Source organism: Gekko japonicus, unplaced genomic scaffold (assembly GCF_001447785.1).
Source record: "Gekko japonicus isolate JY-2015 unplaced genomic scaffold, Gekko_japonicus_V1.1 scaffold2184, whole genome shotgun sequence".
NCBI lineage: Eukaryota > Metazoa > Chordata > Lepidosauria > Squamata > Gekkonidae > Gekko > Gekko japonicus.
Genome location: NW_015173738.1, coordinates 159,854 through 185,418, shown reverse-complemented (window position 1 = coordinate 185,418; position 25,565 = coordinate 159,854). Strand labels below are relative to the sequence as shown.

Below are 25,565 nucleotides of genomic sequence, written 5' to 3'. Positions count from 1 at the left end.
TAACTCTGTTGTTTTCAGAAACATCCAATGAAAACAGGTTCTGGAAACATCAGAGCAGAAGAAGGAAACTGTGGTGGGTTATGGGAGGGGAATGGGAGGAGAAGGTCATATGAATACTGCAAGACACCATGCTGCAGTCTGAGAGCCAGGGCAGAGAAAATTACCCTTGTGGAAACAGCCACAGATAACTAATCTGTCTTTTTTTTTTTTTTAAAGAGACCATTCACTGAAAACATGGATGCATTACAGAATTTCACCCAGTCTCTGGAAAAAACTTTCAAGGATGTATTCCTCAACTATATGAATAACTGGCGTCAAAATACCACAAATGAACAAAAGGAATTGCAAAGAAGACTTGAAGCTGAAAACCTTGATTATGTCATTCTGTATCTCATGGTGATGATTGGCATCTTCTCCTTTATTGTTGTGGCGATCTTAGTGAGCACTGTGAAATCAAAAAGACGAGAACACTCCAATGACCCTTATCACCAATATATTGTTGATGACTGGGAGGGAAAGTACAAAAGCCAGATCCCACTCCAGAATGATCTTAAGTGCACCATTCATGAAAATGTTGGTGTGAAGGACAAACTCAGCCCAAAATCTGCTTGAGAAATCAACACAACATGAATTGAGAGGGATGGAAGAATAATTCACGGTGTCTGTGGGACGGGGGAGAATACTAGGTCATTGTAACTTTCAAAACAAAGTTAAATATTAAACAGTGTCATGTAAATATTTCCAGGCAAATGGATGTGTTATCTGTTTTAAGCCTATGTGATCTAAATGCAAAGTATGAGGAAGTTGATTTGTGTTTTTACATTCCAGGCAACAATCCTTGTGAGCTGCTTAAGAAAGCTAAGTGAAAATTCCAGGTTAAAAAATCCACAAAATGTTTCTCCTGCTTTACTAAAGAAACTGGGAGAAAACATCCAATTATGCAGTAATCATTTCAACCAGATCTTCATGAAACAGTTTCTGGGCCTGCAGGGAAAAGCCTTTAAATGGGACTGTGCAGAACAGCCTGAAGCCAGGCTGGTGGGGAGACTTGTCCCCACGGGCTCAGCTCCATTGTGCTCCCTTGTGCAGCCCAGTTAGGGTTGCCAGCCCCCAGGTCCCAGTGGGGTTTCCCCGGCTTTTGGGGCCTTTGATCCACTGCCGGCCAGCTGGCTAGCGGGGAAACCCCACCCTCAAATACCTTCTGAGTGACATCATTGTGCCGAGGACGTTGCACAGTTTCTTTTTAGCAAACTCTATGGTTTTGAAGGCAAAAAACCCATAAAGTTTTGTCCCAAAACCAGAGCATTGCACGCAGTGTCACTGACATGATGACATCACTGGCATGATAATGTCACTTCTGGGTGATGTCATCATCTCGGGGACATTGCCTGTGACATCCCGCCCACCCCCAGAATGCCTCCTAAATCCCCCCACCATGAAGGCAAGGGGACCTAGCAACCCTAGGTTTAAAGGGGCTTCACAAGAGAGCTCTGTTGGGTTCCCTGTGCAGCCCCTTCAAACAGGGTCGTGCAAGAGAGCCTGAAGCTGGGCAGGCAGGAAGACTGCTCCCCACCAGCTCAGCTGTTTTCCAGGTTGTCTTCTGCAATGCTTTTAACGTTTAAAGGGACTGCACAAGATAGCCCAAAACTTGCTCCCTGCTGCTTAGCTGTTTTTCAGACTTTCTGCAAACCCTGCAGAAATTTATTTATTTATTTGATTTCTACCCCACCCTCCCAGCCAAAGCCGGCTCAGTCTATTTCAATGGGGTTTGCAAGGCCACGAACCACGAACTCATACATGGGAGGCAAGCATAATATCTGCTGCCCCTACTCTCAAATTTTCTGTTTCCTAGTTGGAAGGGAATTTTAAAGTCCATCACCTTTGAATCTCCTGCTCAGTGGAGGAAATTCAGATCTAGAGGACTCCTGCCCTAGACCTCTAGCGAGGGAATACCCACCACCACACCCCTGAGAATTGGTTCCATGGCTGTTACCATGAAGAAGTTTCTCCTAATGTTCAACAAAAATTTACTCTCCTGTAATTTAAGCCCATCAATCTATTCTTGCCCTCTGGACCAGCAGAGAAGAAAGTGCTGTGAGATGAACTAGGCAAATGAAAAAACAAACAAACACTAATTATCAGGGCCCAGATGACATCCACACGAGAGTTCTTAAGGAATTCAAATATGAAATTGTTGAACTACTTACCAGTATATGTAACTTGTCACTAAAATCAGCTACTGTACTAGTGGCATGGAGAGCAGCAAATGTTACACTGATTTTTTAAAAGGCACCCAGAGGAGAACCAGCAAATTATAGATCAATTAGCCAAACATCTGTCCCAGGCAAATTAGTAGAAACTATTATTAAAGATAGAATTATTAAGAACACAGAGGAACAAAGCCTGCTGAGAGAAAATCAGCATGGCTTCTGTGAAGAGAAGTCATACCTTACCAGACTTTTGGAGTTCTTTGACAAAGCAAACAAGCATTTAGATAAATAATCTTGATCTGGTAGATATTATATTGTATACTTGGATTTCCAAAAAGCTTTTGACAAAGCACCTCACCAAAGACTCCTGAGTAAACCCAGAGGTCATTTCCGGGGGGGAACGCGGGGGAACGCAGTTCCCCCGGGTGAGGTGCAGGGAAGCGGGGCACATGACGAAGCCCCGCCCCCTGCTTCCGGCCGCCCCGCTTCCAGCCCTCATTCAGCCAGGAGGAGGCAGGAGAAGAGGGAGGGTAAGTTGCTTCCTCCCTGCCTCTAACCACCCCTGCCTGCCTGGGGCCAGGGAGGGCCTTGGCGGGGCTTCCTCGCACTCCTGCTGGCCTTGCAGGTCCACCGCCGGGCCCCTGATGTCAGGAGGTGTGGCATATGCTAATGAGTTATGCTAATGAGTTCCCCTAGCTCTTTTTCTATGAAATGACCCCTGAGTAAACCTAACAGTCATGAGGTAAGATGATGGATCCCCTGATAGACTAAAAAATGATTAAATTACAGGAAACAAAAAGTAGGATGTTCCAGTTTATAGTCCCTGAGGTAAGTGGCTGGCACTATGATCTAATGCTTAAATTTCAAGAAGTAGAAGATATTACTCTGACACTGGAAAAAGCACTGAAAAAAGGAGACTCAGTGCTAGGGATTCTTAGAAAAATGGTTGAAAATACAAATGCCAATATTATAATATCTCTATATAGTTCTATGGTGCAGCCTCATTCGGAATACTGTGTGTAGTTTTGGTTGCCAGATCTCAAAAAAGCTATCGCACAGCTGGAAAAAGTACAGAAGAGACAACCAATCTATTTAAGGGGGTAGAGCACCTTTCATCTAATGAAAGGCTGAAGAGACTGGTAGTTTTCATTTTAGAAAAAAGAAGACTAAGGGAGAACATGACAGAAATTTATAAAATTATGCATGGGGCAGAGAAAATGGATAGAGATGACTTTTTCTGTCTCTTCCAAAATACTTGGGGACACCCACTGAAGCTGATGGACAATAGATTCAGGGTAGATAAAAGAAAGTATTGCTTTACTAAATAAGTGATTAAAATGTGCCATTCACTGCCATAGGATATAGTGATGGCTACAGGCATAGATGATTTTAATAGGGGATTAGACAGGGGCACTGTAATGTTATTGCTGTAAAACATCACCTACTATATAGGTCTATGGATTGCATTTCAAAATTAAATCAAGTGATATATTCTGATACATACACAATGAAAAAGGTTTCCTGTGCAAGAACAAAAGCTGAGGCGACTGTCAACAGAGTGCTTGCGCCATACTCTGTTGCTATGGCAATTCAGGACTTAAATGAAATATTCTAGGTGTTTCCACAGATGGCAGTAACCAGGGGTCACAAAAACTATTCCCTGTTGTGATACAATATTTTCATAAAGTTCATTATATTAAATCAAAATTGATACAGATGAATAGCATGCTCAAGGAAAAATTGGAAATGACAGTGGATTGCATTTCACAAGCGTTAAGTGTGTTGCATTCTCTGGTGACAACATGAACACTAATTTTGGAAGAATCAGTTGCTCTGGAAGCAAAAATGTCTTCTGACTTGAAGCATGAATAAAGAGAGAATTAGTTGGTGTTGGTTGTCCAACACACATCCTTCCCAACTGTATACAGCATGGAGCAGACACAAGGTCTGTAGACATAGAATGCATCATAATGAAGATTTACAAACATTTATCCATATATACGGTAAGATCAGAAAATCTCAAGAGTTACTGTGAATTCATTTATATAAATTACCATTATTGTCACATGTCAGAACAATCCCTCTTTCCTGCCGTAGAACGGTTACTACAGATGTTTCCTGGTGTGAAATCTTTTTTTTTTCCTGTCTCAATCTAATCCACCATCCATACTGAAGAAATTATTTGAAAATAATTTAGCAGAAGCATATCTTGGCACTTGTATTTCTTAATGTCAATGTTCCATACAAAAATCCAGGAAATAGAAAGGGGGAAAATCAATTTTGGAGGTTTTCACTGACTTGCAGTCAGTTTGTCAAATGTTGCAACACAGAATTGAAGCTGCCTTTTTTTCCTCTGAAAACAAGAGATCCTAAACAAAGGAAAGAAGGATGGATTAGAAAAAGAAGTCGGTCTGTTTATGGAAGAAGCTTCTTGTACAAATTGTTTTGGGAATATTTGCAAAAATCGAGTTTCTTTTAATGAATTTGACTGTATTCATTGGATGACCCTTTCATTTTATTATGTTTAGCATACCATAAAATACTTTAGAGATCAAGATGTGATGGTGGATGATGTAAAATGTTTTGACCAGTTCTATAACCTGAGGACTTTTGTTGAAAGTGCTCAAATAGATGAAGACTTTGAAAGTGTGCCAGTGAGTGTCAAATGGGTTAAACACTTTCAAAAGAGCTACAATGCATACTACCATTTTGAGTTGTTTAAAGTAGCACAATTTTCCCCCTGCATTCCAGGACATAATGCAAATATTGAGAGAATATTTTCTTTAATGAGACAGATGACAGGAACAGATTTAGGTGGGTAGCCATGTTGGTCTGAAGCAACAGAACAAAAGTCGAGTCCAGTGGCACCTTTAAGACCAACAAAGTTTTATGTAAGGTATAAGCTTTTGTGTTCCTGCACACTTCTTCAGATTATGTTGTATGCTAATTTGCTGCTCACTCTCTACCTATATGTTTGTTCTGGTAAGTTCCATTTCAATATATCTGAAGAAGTGTGCAGGTACACAAAAGCTTATACCTTGAATAACGTTTTGTTGGTCTTAAAGGTACCACTGGACTCAAATTTTGTTAAGGAACAGATGTGTCATTGAAGCTATAATGGGTGTTCTGTTACTGCAGTATAACCTATGTGACTATTCACGCCTTCAGTTCTACAAATACCTACTTGAACAACTAACTCTACTTGGGGAGATAAAATAGGTGCCACTTCATCATGGGTATATACAAGTACTGGTGTTATAATCATAGAAATGCTTAGTGAAAGGTAAATTGGTATTTAAGTGGGGGACACTTCTTTCGTTACCTGCTTACTGTGTTATTTCTTTTCCATTTCAGTGCAAACTTGCCATTTCAGTAAAAATAAGCAGCTATGTATATCAACTTATTAATAAATAGTTTTCCATGTACAGGCATGTGTGTGTGCGTGCATAGAAGCCCATCCCATCAACAATGGTTGGGTGATTTCTGCAACCCTGTTTCATTTGCCAGCAAGAAGTCCTTACTTGTCAGGGCATCCAAGAAAAAAAAATTCTTGTTGGTGAACAGTGTCCTCTTTTTTCACTCACAAAATCTGGTCATCCTCACTTTTCTGGTAAGTGTACCCACTTTACCGCATTCTTATTTTTAACAGTATATTGGGAAATCTGGAAATAGACTTCTCAGTGTTCCATTCCATGGCATTAAAAGTAATATTTGCAAAACAAAACAAAAACTCATAAATGCCTGGCCCCCAATTAGTCATGTGGGGCTGGTGCCTTACTGGCCAGGCAGGGCTGGTGCCTCATAAGCCAGTATCATCATTATCACCATAGAATTTGCACTGGCATGGTTGTGCTGTATCAATGGGGACAGGGTAAATGTTCGAACAGCCTGGAACGGGCTGGAATGGGCATTAAACAAACAATAGTACTGTAAAAAAGTGGGATGCATTACAGACATTCGGGAACAATATTTTAGAATATGGAACTCGTGTGCTTTCATTAACCCTTTCCAGGCCAAAATGCCTGTGGAACACCCAGGAACAGGCACTAAACAAATCATAGTACTGCAAAAAACAGTGGGATGTGTAACAAACACTCAAGAACAATATTTTAGAAATGAAAATGTGGAACTCTCATGCTTTTATTAACCTTTTCTCAGCCAAATGACTCCTGAACACCCCTGAACAGGCCAGAATGAGCATTAAACAAACAATAGTACCACAGATACTTTAGAACAATATTTTAGAGATGAAAAAGGTGAAATGTCATACTTTAATTGTAAGGCAACCCAGCATGCCTGGACATTGGGGATTACTACTCTAGATGCATATATGTGATCTTCTTAATGAACGGGATGCCTCCGTCTCACCTGGGAGCTTCTTTCTGACTCCTCATTCTCTTCCTGTACCATTTGGGAGCTTCTTTCTATTAGAATATCATTTCTGCCCTGCAGGTGTTTTGTTAGAAAATTTCCAATTTCAGTTTGGTTTCTTGTGTGGTGTGTGTGGGGGGTGAAACTGTCTTGTATGCCATGCCAAATTACCTTTGCTGGAAAAGGGTTAATAAATAGGGTAGCTAACCACCAGGTGGTAGCTGGAGATATCCAAGGATTAGCCAGTTTGTTGTAGTGGTTAAGAGTGGTGGACTCTAATCTGGAGAACCAGGTTTGATTCCCCACTCCTCCAGGTGCCAGCCAGCTGGGTGACCTTAGGTCAGTCACTGTTCTCTCAAGAGAAGTTCTCTCAGAGCTCTCTCAGCCCCACCTATCTCACAGGAAGGGAAGGAGATTGTAAGCCGCTCTGAGACTCCAAGTGAAGGGGGGGGGTTAAATCCAACTTTTCTTCATCTCCTCCTCCTTCTCCTCCTCCCCTCTAAATGACAGATGGATAAAATGGCAGTTTTGGAGAATGGATTCTATAGTCGTATACCCTGCTCAGGTCCCTCCCCTCCCCAAACTCCATGCTCCCCAGATTCCGCCCCCATATCTCCAGGAATTTCTCAACCAAGAGCTGGCAACCCTATAAATAAAAGAGTGAAATTTCAGTGTTTTCATTTCTAAAATATTCTTTTCAACTGTCATTAACACATACCACTGTTTTCTTCAGCATTACTTGTTTAATGCTAGTTCTGGCCTGTTCAATGCTGTTTCGAAGCCATTTGGCTGAGAAAGGTGTATCATTTCAGTCCTTTTACTTCTAAAATATTGTAATGGAACATCTGTAATGCATCCCACTGTTTTTTGGGTTTTTTTTTTGCAGAACTATCATTTGTTTAATGCTTGTTCCAATCTGTTATTGAAAAGTATGCAGACGGAGAGTGATTTCAGCAAAGCGTACTTTATTCGATCAGGAACAAGACGACTTTGGCCGGCTCGCAGGCCGGCTTATATTCCCCAAGAAATTGCCACCCAAAACCCCCCCCCACTTCCCAATAGGTTATTTACAGTGGCCGAGAGTCCCATAGGCTCTCGGCCGGGAACCTAGCCCCCTGATTGGAGCGGGCTAGGATCCGCATAGTCCATTGTCTCTTGGAGTGAAGCTCGACGTTTGTGCCCGACCGCGTGGATACATTACAGTTATGGAGACATTTTGGCCTGAAAAGGGTTAATAAAAGTGTGAAAATGCCACATTTTTATTTCTAAAATATTGTTCTCCTGTGTCTGTAAGGCATCCCACTGTTGTTGTTTTTTGCAGTACTATTGTTTGTTTAATGCCCGTTGCAGCCTGTTCCATGGGTTCTGGAGTCATTTTGGCCTGGAAAGGGTTAATAAATGCACAACATTTTTGTGTTTTGATTTCTAAAATACTGTTTCGGAGTGCCTTTAATGCATCCACAGTTTTTTGCAGTACTATTATTCATTTAATGCCCATTCTGTGGTTTTCCACAGGTACTTTGGCATGGAAAGGGTTAATAAATCCACATTTCTGTGTTTTGATTTCTAAAATATTGTTCTGGAGTGCCATCCCACTGCTTTTTTGTGGTATTATTATCTGTTTAATGCCTGTTCCATGGTGTTCTGGAGGCATTTTGGCTTGGAAAGGTTAATAAACACACAATATTTCTGCATTTTGATTTCCAAAATATTGATCTGAAGTGCCCTTTAACACATTCCACTGTTTTTGGCAGAGTTACTTTTTGTTTACTGTTCATTCCTGCCTGTTCCAGCATTTTCCCTGTCCCATATCAACCTTGATTCCCAATATTTGAATTTGGAAAAAATCAAACAATCCCTTAACATCCCAAATCTCTACAAACTTTCTATGTTGCCCATGTAACAATGGTAACTTGCCCAGACAAAAGGAATCTGTAAACGCGTGGCTGTCGTCTGTATCACTTTTGTCCCGTTATTCCCTTAATCATGCAAACCTTCCTTCCCCCGGCTAGACTAGCGTTAGAGAAGTCAGTTAACTTTTGTTGCAATACTGGGACCCGTAGTTTTGTAACAGCAAAGGGTTGTGGGAGTTGTAGTTTGTAGTCCTTCAGTAGCTAATGGCTGACTGCGATAAGGTAGTGTGCCAAGCTTGCTTTTTTAAAATCAGAAAACGCATGACAATGAAAGACGGTAAACTCATGAAAATTCACAGTGTCAGCATTATTTCTTATATTTTAATGTGCATAAACTTTAAGTGCAATGATTATGATACTGTTAGGACTTCATAGTCGTTTTGTTTCTTTCAATACCCACGACTGAAATCCTTCGCACATTCGTTTAGGAGCAAGCGCTATTGGATCCAGAGAAGCTTACTTCCTAGTAAACTTCAATAGGAGCAGTCTCCAAAATGCGCATCAAGACGGGGGTTAAAAATCTGTTTTGCTCTTTATTTTCAGTGTTTATTTTAACCATGTTCAAAATTTTCGTCGGATAGGTTGAGCCTGTGTTTACTCCGAAGTGAGTCCCACGGAGCTTAATGAGCTAGGGTTGCGGCTTTCTCCTATATGCTTACTTGGAAATAGCCCCTTTCAGTGAATATTCTCCGGGGGTGAGAAATAAGTTAAACGAAAGTCCACTTTAATTGTATTTAGGCATCTATTATTCAGAACCTAACTAGTTATACTAAAATTTACAGTGCAGTAGTTGATTGCACCTGTGCCTGTTTGCAGATGTAAATAAGTGTGTCGTTATACTGCAGTTCATAATTCAAGGGTTTTGAAACAGGGTATTCAGGGTAAATATGCATGATAAAGCATCCATATGGTTTTCATTACAACACATGTGAACACCAGGATGACCCCCACAAACTCCCTATGTTGAGTGGTATCAGCAAAATGGTAGCACTGTGCTGCTGGGGCAGGCAAATGACTTGTCAAGTGGAACAGCTTCCATGTGGTTGGTTGCCTTTAAAGTGGCCATTTGGCTTCTTGTTCATGTTTGTTCTTGGCCCTAAGAACTTTTGCTTTGTTGTGTCTTTTGAGCACTTCACTATGGTCATTTATTATGCTCCTGTCAAGGTGGCATTTCCATGTTCACCAATGACTGGAGGATTCAGTATTTTTGAGGAAACAGCTGAATTGGCCAGCTGTGGAACAGGATGTCCAGAGGGACGATGATCACCCACCTACTATGTAGGGGACCATGGACATCTGCTATTTTTCTCCTAATCACTGGAGGTGGAAAACAGTAGAATTACCTCTATGGAAGTGAAATTTAGACATTGCTGCACAATGCCAGTTGCATTATAATATGAACTTTTGGCATGATTTTAAAACTCACTCATTATAAATGTAAGCTTGTATAGATCAGGATGTGTATATTTTAGAACATGTTGGGGTGGGAGTAACAGAACCAATATTGAACTAGTTATGTGTGTTAGACGTTCTAACAATATGTATTCAGTCACATAGAAACATTCTTGTGGCTTAAAACGACAAAGTGAAAAACTACCCTTATTGTCATCCTAAGGCCAAATTTGTTTCTACAGCTGCTTCTAAAGAGCCTGGAAAGTAACTGTGAAGAAAAGGCTTGCCTGTTGTTCATGTATCTTGTTTCCTTGTTGCTGCATTCACTTTGTTCCTTTTTATTTCTGCTGCCACGCTTTCCAGATGAAGAAACAGGGAATGGTGTATATTGGCTGTATTGTATGCACACCCTCTCTGCCATTCAGAATTTAGTCTTTAAAGGGCCAGCACACCATTAAAGCCATGGATGTGTGGAAAAAAGCATACACATGCATTTACTGTAGCAGTCTGGTTGACTATTTTGATTTGTATGCTTATTTGTCTTCCCATGGATGGAAAATCAGCTTAGCAATCAGTGATTTTAAGTAAAAAGATAAATTGTCAGAAGGAAAAGGGCTAAATAGGGGTTAAGTAATTGCCCCCCTCTCTCAAACTTGAAGCCTAGCTGACTGCCTCTGTGCCCCGCACAATGCCTATTGTGACTTCTATGGTTGGTCATTTGACAGATTAAAAAAATGGTGAATTGCCTGGTCAAATAACTTTGGCACACAAGAGAAATTTAGTGTAATTACAAAAACCCTAATGCTATGAAACAATGACATTTAATTCTAAGCCATTGCTGTTGATTATTTGTAACTGATAATGTCATATAGATATAAACAAGAAGGGGGACCCGCAATACTTGCGGGGGGAAGGAGCTCCACACAGAGGAGGAGGAAGCAGCTGCAGGTAAGCCTTCTTCCCCTCCCGGCACCAACGGTGTGGCCCGTGCGGCCAAGCCTTCCCCCCGGAACCAATGGCAAGGGCCACGTGGCTCCTGCTGGGTCTGCCAAACCTCCCCCCTGCACCAACGGCAAGGCCTATGCGGCTGCCAGCCGTTGGGCCCACCAAGCCTTCTCCCGCCTGCCCCCTCTCAGTGGTGGCGGCGAGGCAGTTCTCAGAGCATTCTCTGTGCATGTGCAGGGAACGCTCTTTTACTTTTGGGGGGATTTAAGTATCCCCTCTATAGTTTTTTTTATAGATTTCAGATTTTTCTGCACATCTGGGGATTGCCCCAAATGTGCAGGAAAATCTCTCTGCCCCCTAGGTGCCCCTGATGTGCGGATTTAGATATCTGCACGCAGGGGGCGCCTTGGCTATTAGTATATAGACAAGAGGGGAGCCGCAGCAAAATGTTGCGTAATGTGTTGTAGCTTGCTTAGTCTGTAATTGCTGTATAGATTTTGTGTACTGTCAGTCTCCCCTACATACAGTGTTATTCCTTCTCTCTGTTTGTCTGTCCCCACAGCCTGGGGAAGGCGCGAGGTGACCAGAGCCTCACTTCTGACAGGAGCAGTGAAAAATGTGGAACCTTGCTGCCACTCCCCCAACACTGCTGTCCAGTGACAGTGATTAAATGTATATACTGCTTGTCATGAGACAGAGTGGGGACCAGGCTGGGGTATAAGCAAGTTCTTAAAGTAGTGTGAAGATGTCCCTCCTTCTGAAGCCATCTAAGAAACTGGCCTATATTGCCAAACTTGTTGCAGTGAGTTCCGTAAGTTCACTGTATGCTATCCTAGGGGGGTTTTCTTGGCAGAGTAGGGATTTAAACTTGGGTCTTTTATTTTATTTATTTGATTTATACTTGATTTATACCCTGCCCCCCCCCCCAACCATTAGTGGTGGGAAGTGCTGTCAGGTCACAGGCAACTTATGGCAACCCTGTGGGCTTCCTAGGCAAGAGCCTAATAGAGCTGGTCATTAAACGAAAGTCCACTTTAATTGTATTTAGGCATCTATTATTCAGAACCTAACTAGTTATACTAAAATTTACAGTGCAGTAGTTGATTGCACCTGTGCCTGTTTGCAGATGTAAATAAGTGTGTCGTTATACTGCAGTTCATAATTCAAGGGTTTTGAAACAGGGTATTCAGGGTAAATATGCATGATAAAGCATCCATATGGTTTTCATTACAACACATGTGAACACCAGGATGACCCCCACAAACTCCCTATGTTGAGTGGTATCAGCAAAATGGTAGCACGTGTGCTGCTGGGGCAGGCAAATGACTTGTCAAGTGGAACAGCTTCCATGTGGTTGGTTGCCTTTAAAGTGGCCGTTTGGCTTCTTGTTCATGTTTGTTCTTGGCCCTAAGAACTTTTGCTTTGTTGTGTCTTTTGAGCACTTCACTGTGGTCATTTATTATGCTCCTGTCAAGGTGGCATTTCCATGTTAACCAATGACTGGAGGATTCAGTATTTTTGAGGAAACGGCTGAATTGAGGATGCATGGCCAGCTGTGGAGCAGGATGTCCAGAGGGATGATGATCACCCACCTTCTATGTAGGGGACCATGGACATCTGCTAATTTTCTCCTAATCACAGGAGGTGGAAGTGAGAAACTTGTGGGGAGGGGGCATTCCCCCCTTTGCTCGCCCCCCCCTTGGCATCTAAGTGCTCCCTGGCGGCTTTCCCTTTCTCTCCCCTCCCCTTCAGCCAGGCCAGCCCACCTTATCCCCCAGCAGTGCCTCACTCAATCCGGTGCTTGCCGTCGCTGTCGTCGTGCTGTGGCTGCTCTCTGCCGAGCACCTGGAGGAGCAGGCCCAGGCCCAGGCCCAGGCCCAGGCCCAGGCCCAGGCCCAGGTTGAGTGGAGGTGGCGAGGGCCACATCTAGGCCTAGAGCAGAGAAAGAGGCAGTGGCGGGGAGAGCTGGAGGAGTGCTGCTTTGTCACCTCAGGCACTGGCCGAGGGGACGGGGTGCAGCCGGCATGGCTGAGACATCTCCTTCCCTTGCCGAGAAAGGCGAAGGCCAGCGGGTGTCAGTCGGCAAGCGGTGGCTCCCGGGCGTCCTTCAGGTGGAGCATCAGCTGGGTGGGTTGGCCTCACAGCAGCAACTGCTTCTCCTGGCATTCCAAATGGTGGCGGTGGCAGCAGCCTCCCTAAGGCTCTCCTGCATGTTCTCCTGACTGGTTCTCTACGCAGGCACAGTGAATGCTGTTCTACTTTTTGGGTGGTTTTAACCTCCCCCTTAGGTTTTTTTAAAGGTTTGAGATTTTTCTGCACACCTGGGTATTGCCCCAAGTGTGCAGGAAATTCTCTTTGCCCCCCAAGTACCCCTGATGTGCGGATTTAGACATCTGCACAGAGGGGGTGTCTTGGCTATTAGATATATAGATGCTAGTAAGTGATAGTCAAAAGATGGAACTGCCCTCCCTGGTTTTTATCTTGTGATGCTGAGGATGGCCCAAATAAATGTTCTAAACTGCTCAGTATGTAGAGAAAACCCAAAACCTCTTTTTTTAAAATGTGGCAGGTTGGGTGATGCCTGCTCCTCAGCACAGTACCTGTTTGTGTATGCAGACTACAGCAGGGCCAGGGAGAAGAAAACCCAATTCCTGCTATCACTGCTGCCAGATGCCACTGTGATGCCACCGTAAAGGTAGGCCGCCCCCTCTGTAAGGGCTTCCTTGGGTAAAACAGCAGGTGGCCAGTTGGTGATAGTTGATCAGCCACGACTTGACTGTTGTCCTGAGCCAACTTCAGTGTGGGCAGCAGTACAGAGGGACGCACGTGTGCATGGCAGTGGCAAGAGAGGTAGGCTAGCAGAGTAGATGGACAACCAAAGCAGGGAGAGAGAGAAAGACCGTAGTGTAGTTTGTCATTTGGATGCTGATCCAGCTGCTGTTCAGCTTCTGGGAGTACATACCGTGCATAATCCTGCAGCATGGTAGCTATCTGCACAAATTCAGGTAAAGGAGCATATCCATGAACATTGAACGCAAACTGATGTAAAAGTGTTCTTGACAACTGTAGGGCATGGCTATACGCCAATGCATATAACTAATCCCCAGAGGCCACTTTTCAAAAGAAAGCGATCCAGTCCAGTTTCAGAACAATTCAGAACAAAGAAACAGCAGAGTAGTTGTTTAACCCTTTCCCTGCCAGCCCTGTTGTTCTTTGAATTATACCCGTTACTTTTGCCTCCACAGGGTTCCGTGTGTGTGTGTGTGTGTGTGTGTGTGTGTGTGTGTGGATAGATCTTTGGAACTCTTTCCTGGGCCATGGGGGCATAGGGTTGCCAACCTCCAGGTGGTACCTGGAGATCTCTCACTATTACAGTTGTTCTCCAGACAACTGAGATCAGTTCTCCTGGAGAAAATGGCTGCTTTGGAGGGAGAACTCTACAGGATTGGACCATGCTGAGGTCCCTCCCTAGGCCCTAAAAGGCCTGGGCCACACTCAGCTTTTGAGGTCTGCAGCCATTAAAGAAAAATTAAAAAGGCAACACATGATGTGCATAGAAACAAATTACAAAACTTAGAAAGTGCCAGAAAATTAATATGTCTAAATTTGAGGCCCAAACGTAATGGCCTTTCTGGCCACCCTTCTCAGTGGTCCTGGTTATATGCATTTAACTATCTTTGGTCATGTGGAGTCTTTATGTAACTGATCAGAAAATAGTCAGTTCTGTCCATTACAAATTATGCTTTTCTGTTGTTTACGTGAAAACGTCAACACTCTTATTTCAAATCCTTATACTGTCTTTGTCGTACTTTTTTTCTTGTCATACTTTTGTTGACAGGGACTTTACATTTCTAGGTCAACCAGTCACAACAGTTAGCTCATATCTCTCCTTTATCTCAGAAATATGAAACACTGGCAGCCTCAGTGATTTCAGGACTTTCTAGTCAGAACTTAACCTTGAAAGCACAATATGTGATGTTCCTTTTTAAGCCACTGATATTATTTTGAATAAACTGTGCTTCTGTTAACTTTTGAAGTAGAAACTTTTGCTTCTCAGATGCATATTACTTATTTGTGTTTTTTGTGCAGGGTTTCAGCTGATACAAGTCAAGGTTAATCACAGAAACAGTTGAAGTGTACAATCTAATATGGCACAGAAAAGCCACTGCTGATTGGTGACCTTGCAGAGTGGGTACTCAAAATGGATATGGGCATCGTATTGTGGAACAAACGTCAAGTTGCAGTCATAGTCCTAAATGCATTTACTGAATATTCAAATATTTAACTTCCCACCCATGTTCTTAATCGGTAGGGTCCAAAGAAATCTGAATGTGTTTTTTCTGAATATCCAAATTCATTCTTAGCTGCAGTAAATAAAAAATAGTAGTCTCTTCATGGAGTCTATGGAAGCTAACTTGATTTCCTTCTGTTCTATTTATGCTATAACGGGGTTTTTTCCTGAAGAAGAAAAAGAGATTGGATTTATACCTCACCCTTCACTATCTGAAGGAATCTCAGAGCAGCTTACTGTCTCCTTTCCCTTCCCCTCTCCAAAACAGATACCCTGTGAAGTAGGTGGGGCTGAAAGAGCTCTTTTGAGTACTGCCCTTGAGAGAACAGCTCTGAAATAACTTGTAACTGACCCAAGGTCACACCAGCAGCTGCATGTGGAGGGGTGGGGGATCAGACCCAGTTCTCCCAGATTAGAGTCCATGCTCCTAACCACTACACCAAATTGAATGGATGCTTTAACTTCGGGAACAGTAGGAGATGAAGTCCAGCCCTAGATATTCCATGTCTGACATCTGTCAGGATAAAGAAAAACAGACTTGCAGTGTGTGTGTGTGTGTGTTGGGGGAGTTTTCAGCTGAGTCTCAGTAATATAATGAGAATACTACGTACCATTGTTTTCAGTGGAACCTGAGCAGGATTTGGATCTGTGTGCATGGGATATTTACAAAGCAGTCAGTGTCACTTAGCCAAATAGCTGCTGGAATGTGCTGCAAGTGGAAGAGGATAGCCATCTCCATATAAAGCGGTGACAGCTGTCCCCAGACAGTAGAGTCTCCGCTCTGCATGACGTTCCAGCTGGGTGTTGTTCCTGCCACTCCGAGCTAAAGGACTCCCATTTCTGTCACTGAGAACTGTCTTGAATGTTCTGTCCAAGGAGTAGGGGTAGTGAACTTCTTGCATTCAAGCAGACTGGCTGGATATTTTTATCAGCTGATTCTGCTCCTATATATTTGAGGCACAAATGGATTGACTGAATATATTTCTAACTTTTTTTTTCAGGTGGCTCGTTAACCCAGCTAGTTTCTTATAAGTCTGACCAGTGCTGTTTGGTTCAGCCTCAGGTATAAGCCTTGACCTTACCAAAGACCCAGGATGTGGCTACTGAATTGGAAGGTGAGGACATTTTAGCTTATATAAGTTCTGAAAACTGTAGTATTAAAAAGAGAGAGTTCAGTACCTTCTGTGTCATTGATGGATGGCTCTTCAAGAAATTCAGTGCTTTGTTTAAAAGAAGAGTTGTTCAGTGCCACAGCTTGCTAACATTTGCATGTTTTCCCCCTATGAACGTATTGCTTTGCAAACTGGTCCCCCTCCCTTTCTGTACATGTCCGTTATTACATTTATACAGCTGCTTGTTTCTCAGCTTCAGGAAAATGCCAGCTTATCTCAAGAGATGAATGTCTGATCTTGTCCGCTTGTACTGTGCAGTTCCTAACGCCACGTGATCCTTGTCACTTATCAGAATAACAGAGCTGTCAATAGGCAATGTTCAAAACAAAGAATTGTTTGATAATATGGTTGGTTTATTAACAGGAAATGTTAAAGCAGACAAAATAATAAACTGAGTATTGCTCTCACTTTTGCTCTTAGAAAAAAGAAGCACCTCTAAAATGTAGGCTAAATATAACAACAGGGGGCGTGTCTGCATAGCTGCTGCTTTTTAAAGTCTTTTTTAAAAAAACACAACAACAACATGAAGCTTCCATGCAGTTCTGGTGGTAACCTGCCATTTGTCTCCAATGCAGATTTAGGCATGGTTTTGTAGTATTTTTAATCTGTGGTACATTTTAAAGGGGTCCTAATGGAAAAAATCTAGGAGTCAGTGATGATGATAGTTTTGGGTGGGGGAATTATCTGTAGAAATAGATGCTGAGTACCCAGTATGATGTCAGTGAACTTCTTCACAGAAGATCACAGTGATGATTCCTGTGAACAAATGTTTCAGGCACTGGTCACAGAAGTCATGTCTATAAGCCTTCTCTAAGCAGCTCCTTCAGTTCTGCACTGTTTGCACTTGTGTGAGCTATTGCCCCTGAAAATGAGAGCTGCACTAGGTCCCCCAGCTTTGTCCCTCTTGCTAAGTCATCCTCTGACTCAGGGTCTTTTGTCATATTCTAATATATTGACTATGAACCAGAAGAATGTTTAGCAAGCTCCATAGGTGCAGCACAGCTCTGGAGCCTTTTTTTGCTTGCCGGGTGTAAGAGGAGCTGTTATGAGCAGGGATGGGAGAGAAGTGATACTGTCACAGAATACGGAAATGTTATTAAATAATGTAAATTTATGTTCTGGGAAATGTAGTTGTTCAGTATTCTCCTTGTATACATTAGGGTTGCCAAGTGAGAACTCAGCCACAGCGGGGGACTCCCAGCTGGCGGCTGGAGCGCGCGCACCGCATCCACGTCGCCCGGAAGTGATGCGGGCATGCCGGGCATGCAGGGGGCGGGGCCATGACCATCCGAGGGAAAACCATAGAGTTTACCCTCGAATGACCGTGGCCCCGCCCCCAGCGTGCCCGGCGTGCCCGTGTCACTTCCGGGCGACGTGCATGTTGGGGTGGAGTTCCCCCTGGGGCCTGATCCGCCGCCGCCGGGGAACGGACCTCTGGGGCGGGGTTTTCCCCGCCCCCCGGGGGGACTTGGCAAGCCTAGTATACATACAGCCTTCGCAAGACAAAATTATACTAATGGGTTGGATCTAACATTTTGTTCAGCCTTGTTTTGGTGGAAACAGCATGTTCTATTGGTGGAATGCTTCATAGTTAGTGAAACCTTTGGACCCAACTCAGTGTCTCCTTGTCAACACAGGGTTGTTGTTTTTTAGGATATAATAAACAACGTCAAACATAAATCACAAACTTTTATACTTATACATCCTACCCTCCTCCCTTCCCCCCCCCTGCGCGGCTTCCCACAGTGCTCCAACCTCCTGCTCACTTCTTAGATCTTCTTCATCCCTCCCTTTTCTTTTCTTTACACAAATCTATAGGTAACTTATGTCAACACAGGGTTTAATAGGATAGGGGCCCTAGACTAAATCCCATTCATTGTTCTTTATGTTCACTTTCATTCACACAGGAGCAATCATTCAAACACACACACAGTCTCTTCTCCCGTCTCTCATAACCCATGCTTGAAATCTGCTGTTGTATGTAGAAAATACCATAATTCTGTTCTTCATGCTCGCAGCATTATACATTTTCTTAATATAGATTCAAGTACATCTAAAAGTATAAAGTATAAAATTAGGGGCATAATGTGAAGTATAATATGATGCGATTAGGAGGCAGCAACCATCTGGTAATGCTGGAGAACCCTTTGGGCCAAATTATACGTTACATAGGAAACCAGATCCCCCCCCCTTTTTAAAGGATGCAGAACAGTTGCTGGGGAGGGGGATGACATGAAAGAGGGGCCAGAACAGGTGGGAAAACTGATTTTGGTTTTTTTAGCACATGCTGTTTCCTGATTCAAACTGTCCCTCCAAACTTCTGTTAGGCACAAACAAATACCCTGGAGTGGCTAATAGCAGTTTCTGTGTGTGTGTGCGCGCGCACACACATGCAGTCTATATTTTGACTGGGGAAGAAGTTAATCCACCCCTTTTACCGATAGCACAGCATGAACCAAATCCTTCCCCCCCCCCTCAAAACCCTACCTTGATTCTGCTTTAAACCCTTAATTAAAATCAGGAGATCTGATTTGTTTCCTTCATAACATAGTTTTGTCCCTCAGATAAATTACACTACAATAAATATTCCACTTTGCCTGTGGCCTTTCTCCTATGCATGACCCCTAATCCAGGCCTTTGAAGGCAATATGAAATATTAGAGATGTCATAATGAGGTAATTATGGCCTGTCACTGGAAATACATTTGACTTGCCAAACCTTTTAAATAAATAAATTTACCTAAATCTTAGAAAATTGTCATTCTATAAATGGATAGAAGAGAATGCCATGCAAACTTAAAAACGTTCAGAATAGGTCAGATGCTGGAAAAGGGGGCCTTTTTTGTTGTGTCTCCAAAACTGGAACTCTTCCCTACCCCGAGAATATTGCCTTGATACTTAATCTACGGTCTTTTAGGCACCAAGCAAAAAATATTTTTATTTTACCATGGTTTTAGGGAATTTGTCTTTCTACTTTTCCCTCAGAACGTATGTGTCCTGCTTTTACTTTGACAATGGATTTTAGGCAATTTCTCCACTTCTGTTTTTCCCCCTCTATACATTTGTATTTAATAGTTTTACTTGATGAATTTTATCAGACAATTTTATGCTGCTATTTTATGTTTTTATATTATGAATCTTTAATTTTTTAAAATTATGTTTATGTGAATGTTCTGAAACATATTTCAATGGAGAACGGGGTGTGGATATTTTAAGTAAATCATTACTTTCATTTATGATCGAGTGGTGAAAAAAATATAAGGCTTCTGGCATCTAGTTTAGTAATGAATCAATGAAACTGTTTATTATCCTATCCTGTAAGATCCAGTGGTACATGTTTTCTGATTGCACACATGTTTACATACCTGAGGAATAAGAGATCCTCAGTGGAATTTTAACCAGAGGTACTCCCATCTAAGTCCACTGAAATCAATGGACACTGCATGTTATTTATCTGTTAACTGCAGTAAAAGGTGTCCTGGCATGCTAATAGTATCCCTTCTGAGGCAGTTTTGGTAGGGTTGCCAGGTCCCTCCGAGCACCCAGTGGGGGGTGGGAGGTGCACTTACTGGGAGCCGGGAGGAACACCCGCCATTTCAGCAATGTGCCTACATGACCAGAAGATGTAGGCACCTCAGGGGATAACACTCTGGTTTTGGGGCAAAACTCTATGGAGATTTTGCCCCTAAACCAAAGCTTCACCCCCAATGTGCCTATGTCACTTCCGAATCACATAGGCACGTTGCTTTAATTTCCGGTGTTCCTCCCTGTTGGGGCGGGGTAATTTCCCCCCACTGGCCAGCTGGCTGGTGGCGGAGAGGTGGGGCCTGGCAGTGGGAGACCCCTGCTTCCACCAGGGGGTCTTGCATCCCTATGTTTGGGCTAAATTTGACCAATCAAATATATTTAGGTACATGTACACTCAAGGTTTTTATGGGAGTTTGTCTTTAGTTTGTATATTGGATAGGTAAAACATATTTACAAGTTGCAAAGCCATCCAAATATAATTTGTTTCTTGCATGCTGATTATTTAATAAACTTGTTTATAGTTGATTACAACCAATTTCATTACTTCTGTATAAAAAACATTTATGATTGCTAGACATTATGACAGAAGATATGCAGTTATTTCTGTTCATTTTGTTATTATTAATTGTTTCTTTCGGTGGTTAAACTTTATCTTGTATGTGTATGGATTTGCTATTTTAAACCTATGATAAATAGTGTGTGTTGGGGAAAAATAGGAAATAATTTTGCACTCTGCGCACTTGTTCAAAATGCTTAGAGCAGAATGACATGAAACACCTAGTTCCAGATTATTACTGCTTTTATCTCTGCTAGGGAAGACTATAGTACACAGTATAGGGCTAGATCCACTTTGCTTTTCCACTGGTGAAGTGTGTGTGTGTGTGGGGGGGAGGTTATGCTGGGGGTCCTGGGATCTGCATGCACAAAAGCCACGTGGAGGGGAATTGGGTGAGAGAGACTGAAAAAGACTGTTGTAGGGAGGGGAATTGGGTGAGAGAGACTGAAAAAGCTGTCTGGATTTCATCCATAACTTTCCCTCCATGGGGTAAAAGCATCTTGGAGGTGGTAAAATGGCTTGTGAGAAAAATGTAAAATATGCCCTCTCCCCACCTGTTTACTCCTTTTAAACTGAAGCCTCTGCAGCTTCATAGTATGTCTTTCTCTTTCTTTTTTTAAAAGCATACTACACAAATTATGCAATTCTGTGTTTATCCTGTAATTGTTGTGGTTGAATGTGTGTTTATGTGTGTTTTTCTCCGCCATTTTAGGTGATGGAAAATTTTCCACTGCTTATGTACATTTTAGCAGCTAAAACGCTGATCCTTTGCTTAGCGTTTGCTGGTGCAAAAATATACCAGAGGAAAAGGCTTGAAGCAAAAATGAAAAAAGAACAGGAGGAGAAACAGAAAGGGGAAGCTGAGAAGAAACAGAACTGAGGAGTCTTAAGAGGTACGGTCAGATTGGCATGACTGATACTTGGTAATGTGGAAATGCCTCATGGTGGCTTTACTAACAGCAGTGTGTTAATTTAGCATCCTTCAATCATTCAGAAGGGGGAAAATTGGGTATACTGCTCTTTTGTCTTACATATGCTGGTACAGAAGACCTTGGTTGCCTGCAGAGGTCATTTGGGGGGGGGAACGTGGGGGATCGCAGTTCCCCCGGGTGAGGTGCAGGGGGGCGCGGGGCACATGACAAAGCCCCGCCCCCTGCTTCCGGCCGCCCCGTTTCCGGCCCTCATTCAGCCAGGAGGAGGCAGGAGAAGAGGGAGGGTAAGTTGCTTCCTCCTCGCCTCTCCCCACCCCTGCCTGCCAGGGGCAAGGGAGGGCCTTGGCAGGGCTTCCTCGCACTCCCGCTGGCCTTGCAGGTCCACCGCCAGGCCCCTCATGGGGCGCGGCAGTGGAGCTGCAAGGTCGGCGGCGGCGGCTGGGACCGTTGGGGGCGGGGTGTGTGGCCTTATGACACACTTCCGGTGATGTCAGGGGGTGTGGCATATGCTAATGAGTTATGCTAATGAGTTCCCCTAGCTCTTTTTCTACGAAAGGACCCCTGGTTGCCTGTATCTGAGGGACACTTCACATATTTCAGAATTCCTACATCTCCTACCTAATGGGGCTGCTTTCTCCTATATCAGTTTGTTGAGAGTCAGTTCTGAGGCTTCTTCCACATGCCCAGTCAGGTGGCAACTAGGGAGACAGCCTTTTAGGTTGAAGTGCTCCGTTTATGGAAAACCTCTTTTCAGACAAATCTGTGAGGTGCTTGTATTGGCTTTGTTCAGTGCCAAATGAAAACATGTTAATTTGCAAAGGCTTTTAATTGACTGTTGTGTTTATTAAAATATATTTGCTGCTGTTTGCTTTCATTGTTGTTTAATTTGAAGTTGACTTTTGCTTCAAACATAGGAGGATGCTTTGCTTGGAGCCCAAAATTTTCATGATTGAAAATTTTCAAAATTGCAGCACAACTTTTCATGACTGAACAAGGTTCCCATAATAGCACAGTAGCTATTTTTTTGTTGTGGTTCCCCATCTCTGTTCTCCAAGTTCCAAAAGTGCCCACGGTTTCAACAAATTTTGAAGCCCCTGATTTAAACAAATGGGTGGCTTCATATTGGATTTGCTCTCCCTAAGAATACTTTGGTATTTCCCAATCAGGAACCCTTTGTGAATCAGGAACCCTGACGGGATGAAAAGTAGCTGGAGGGAGGTTGAAGGGAGCAAAATAATGGGTTGGGAGAAAAGGCTAACCACCTCTTGTTCCATCACTTCTCTCCACTACAACACAAGCAGTGGCCAGGATTTCATAACCTGATGTGGCTATGGGTAGGGATGGGCACGAACCGAACCATGAAGCAAGATTTATCATTAATTTTGCTCCATTCATGGTTTGCGAACCAAAGTTCATGATGGGTCTATCATCACAAACTTCTATGAACTTTTAAAGCGGTTCCCTGCAAAAGCTGCAAAAACAGTTGAGCGATGGGGAGTGCCTCCCTGCTGCTCAGCTGGTTTTTGAGGTTTCTTGTGCAGTCCCTGCACAAGAAGCTGTAACAGCTGAGTTTCAGGGAGCGCCTTCCTGCTATTCAGCTGTTTTCCGAGGTTTCTTGTGCACCTTTTAAATTGACTGCCCAAGAAAGTGAAAGAATTGAGGGGCCAGGAGCACCTCCCTTCCACTCAATTGTTTTTCGGGCTTTCTTGTTCACCCCCCTTTAAAAGGGCCTCAACAAAAAGTTTAAAAAAGGGGGGGGGGGGGGGGAGGCAGGCTGCGCCCTGCCACTTAGCTGGTTTTGTTTTGTTTTTGCTTTCTGCAAACCCCGTTTAAAGGTACTGCGGTCCCTTTCAATGGGGTTTGTGGGGCCACGAATCACAAACCAGTTAGATTCGCAAATGAGCCTCCTGGTTCAGTTTGTTGCTGCATTTTCCCAGTTCATGCCCATCCCTAGCTATGGACATATAGTTCCATCCTGAGACATAATAGCATGAAGACCTATGACATGAGTCTTGTACATGTCCTACTATGGCATCATAGCTGAAGAATTTTCCTTCTGACTGTACATGTGGCTTTCCCTGTAGGAGGATAAGCTGATTTTTATCAGCTACTGCAAATGTAACTACTGTTTTTTGTGCGGATTTTTAGACTTTTGGCAGTTTGCTTGGATTCCTTTTCTGGGAGAGTTGATGACTTCAGTGAAACACAAAGCTTTGCCGGAGGAATGAAGTTTCAAGAGCAACATTCACTTAAATAACATGTTGAATTTTTTTTGTATATTTAATAAGAACATTCTGTTGGCTATTTGTACAATAAAAGCTCTCTTTGTAAAACACTAATGACTTTTACTGGAAATTCTTTATGTAAGGTTACTATTGTTTTAAAAAAGCATTTAAAATTGTCTGAATGGATGTTGTTTTCTCCAAAGCAGGTTCTTGTTAAAGTGCATTATAATTTGCTAAATCTAACTTCTGTGGGCACCAAGTGAGTTAAATATAATCATAATGTCTCATTGAAACAAATGGGACTTGAGTTAGTCACAATTCACTTGTTCTGTTGGTTTCAGTGGGCCTTCATGGTTAATTATAGGTGGACTGGGTTTCTTTGGATACAGTTTAGTTTTCAGTGGAATGGAGAAGAAAAACAGGATTTTACATTCAGTTGAAAAGGCAGATTTTCCTCACCTCTGGAAGTATTTTGTCATCTTGGCTTTGAAATGTAACCTTATCTACCAAGCTAAACTCTGTACAAAGTTAGGACAAAAAACTTGTTTCAGTTGGAGAGGTAAGTGCATGTGTTTTGCTCTCTCCTTCCTGGTGACTAATGCTCTCTCTAAGCTGTGGAGTCTTGTGAGCAAAAATTCTACTTTGTGAGCTACTGGCATTAAAGTTGTGAGTGAGCAATTTGGCTGCTGCATAAATTAGTTTGCTCTGGAGTCATCCTTCCTGAGCTAAGACAAAAATGTGTGAGCTGGAGGCTAAAATACTGTGAGCTAGCTCATGCTAACTCAGCTTAGAGGGAACACTGCGTGGTGACATGTAAGCGCTTAATGGCCATTGGCTTGAACATGACCTTTTGATTGTCTTTGAAACATCTCTGCAGGGCATGTTATTTTAGGTTGCCTGAGTTCATAACAAATATTCCTACCAGATAATGGATGTATAGCTATCTAGGATGTTAGTATTAGTGACGGGTCATCGTCTCTGAAGGTAAGGAATCTAATGGTTCCATGACAATTATGTTGAATTACTTCTTTATTCTATACCCAAACTAGTTATCTACCTCAGTGGGAAAGTGTAGTCAAGGTTTTAAAGACTTATAATGCTAAACAGGACTATTGAGGCACCTTAAATACTAGCATGTTGGACTTCCGGTTTTGGCGATCTAATGGCCAAATGGCGATCTCTTGGGAGCTCCTGAGGACGTGATCCGTGAGCCGGCAGATGAGAGTGGGTGAAATTGTATGCGCCCCCACTTGGGCCCTTGCGAAGGGCTCCTAGCCATGGGGCACTAAGGATCTCCTCTCCTCCGGCACGCTGCCAGTGGATTGAGGTGTTCTGATGCCCACTGGACTCAGAGACAAGCGTGTGGAGGTCGAGCATTTTACACGTTTGATGGTGAGATCTAAATGATCTACACTGAGAGTGAGTTTGGTTGAAATGAGAACCAGAGAAAGGGCAGAAAGTCCCCCCTAAAGTAAGCAAGGGGGAGCGGGACCCCCCAATGGAAATAAAAGCAGACTTAAAGCATGTCACTTAAAGGGGGGTGGAATTGAAAGCAAAATGGGACTATAGTAAGGAACTTACAAGAAAATTACAGGCGATTTGCAGACTTTAAAGACTTTTGGCAAATTTGTTAAAGGTAAACAGATTCAAAGATGTCGCTGAAGAAGATGGAGAAAGATAAGCAAATGAAACCTAAGCTTCCTTCAGGAAGTGCTAGCTCAGTGAGTGCGGTCACGCGACTGGAAACAACCATAGACTTCTGTAAGATGCTAACAGAAGCATTGCGGCCCCTGCTGGAGCAAATGATGACACACAGTCAAAACTTTGCTGCACAGCAACAGCAGCTAGAAGAGACTTAAAAAAACCCAGAGCAAACAGCTGAGAATCTTAAAGAAGTGGATGCCAACACCAAAAAGCTTAAAAAGCAAATGCAGGAGATGGAAAAGAAGAGAAATTCTGATGAAGCCCAGCTTTTACAGCTCCAAATAGAAAAGGCAAGCTTTACACTGAGATTTCAGGGAGTTCCAGAGA

At 42.9% G+C, this 25,565-nt stretch overlaps 2 protein-coding genes across 7 annotated transcripts; both read left to right on the top strand.

The window, feature by feature from the left end:
• The first annotated feature begins 234 nt into the window (after positions 1–234).
• On the top strand, positions 235–612 carry KCNE2 (potassium channel, voltage gated subfamily E regulatory beta subunit 2). Its single transcript, XM_015423430.1, has one exon. The coding sequence runs from the start codon at positions 235–237 to the stop codon at positions 610–612; it is 378 nt and encodes a 125-aa protein (XP_015278916.1).
• Positions 613–8,683: 8,071 nt separating this feature from the next.
• On the top strand, positions 8,684–23,626 carry SMIM11A (small integral membrane protein 11A). 6 transcript variants are annotated; one of them, XM_015423432.1, is made up of 7 exons: positions 8,694–8,716; positions 11,394–11,642; positions 13,401–13,526; positions 14,921–15,019; positions 16,124–16,237; positions 21,090–21,270; positions 23,458–23,626. In XM_015423432.1, exons 5-6 carry the CDS (start codon positions 16,217–16,219, stop codon positions 21,255–21,257), a joined length of 189 nt encoding a protein of 62 aa, XP_015278918.1. In that variant the 5' UTR covers positions 8,694–8,716; positions 11,394–11,642; positions 13,401–13,526; positions 14,921–15,019; positions 16,124–16,216; the 3' UTR covers positions 21,258–21,270; positions 23,458–23,626. The 6 variants fall into 6 exon arrangements, with proteins under 6 accessions (XP_015278917.1, XP_015278919.1, XP_015278918.1 ...); XM_015423431.1 differs by lacking the exon at positions 11,394–11,642 and having other exon boundaries at positions 8,684–8,716; XM_015423435.1 differs by lacking the exons at positions 8,694–8,716; positions 11,394–11,642 and adding an exon at positions 10,815–10,834.
• Positions 23,627–25,565: the final 1,939 nt, after the last annotated feature.

What these genes read in the sequence shown, in the direction of transcription:
- KCNE2 (XM_015423430.1), top strand. Translation starts at nt 235, where the DNA reads ATGGATGCATTACAGAATTTCACCCAGTCTCTGGAAAAAACTTTCAAG.
- SMIM11A (XM_015423433.1), top strand. Translation starts at nt 16,217, where the DNA reads ATGTGGCTACTGAATTGGAAG. An exon ending in TGTGGCTACTGAATTGGAAG is followed by an intron (nt 16,238 to 21,089) that starts GTGAGGACATTT and finishes CCGCCATTTTAG; the next exon opens with GTGATGGAAAATTTTCCACT.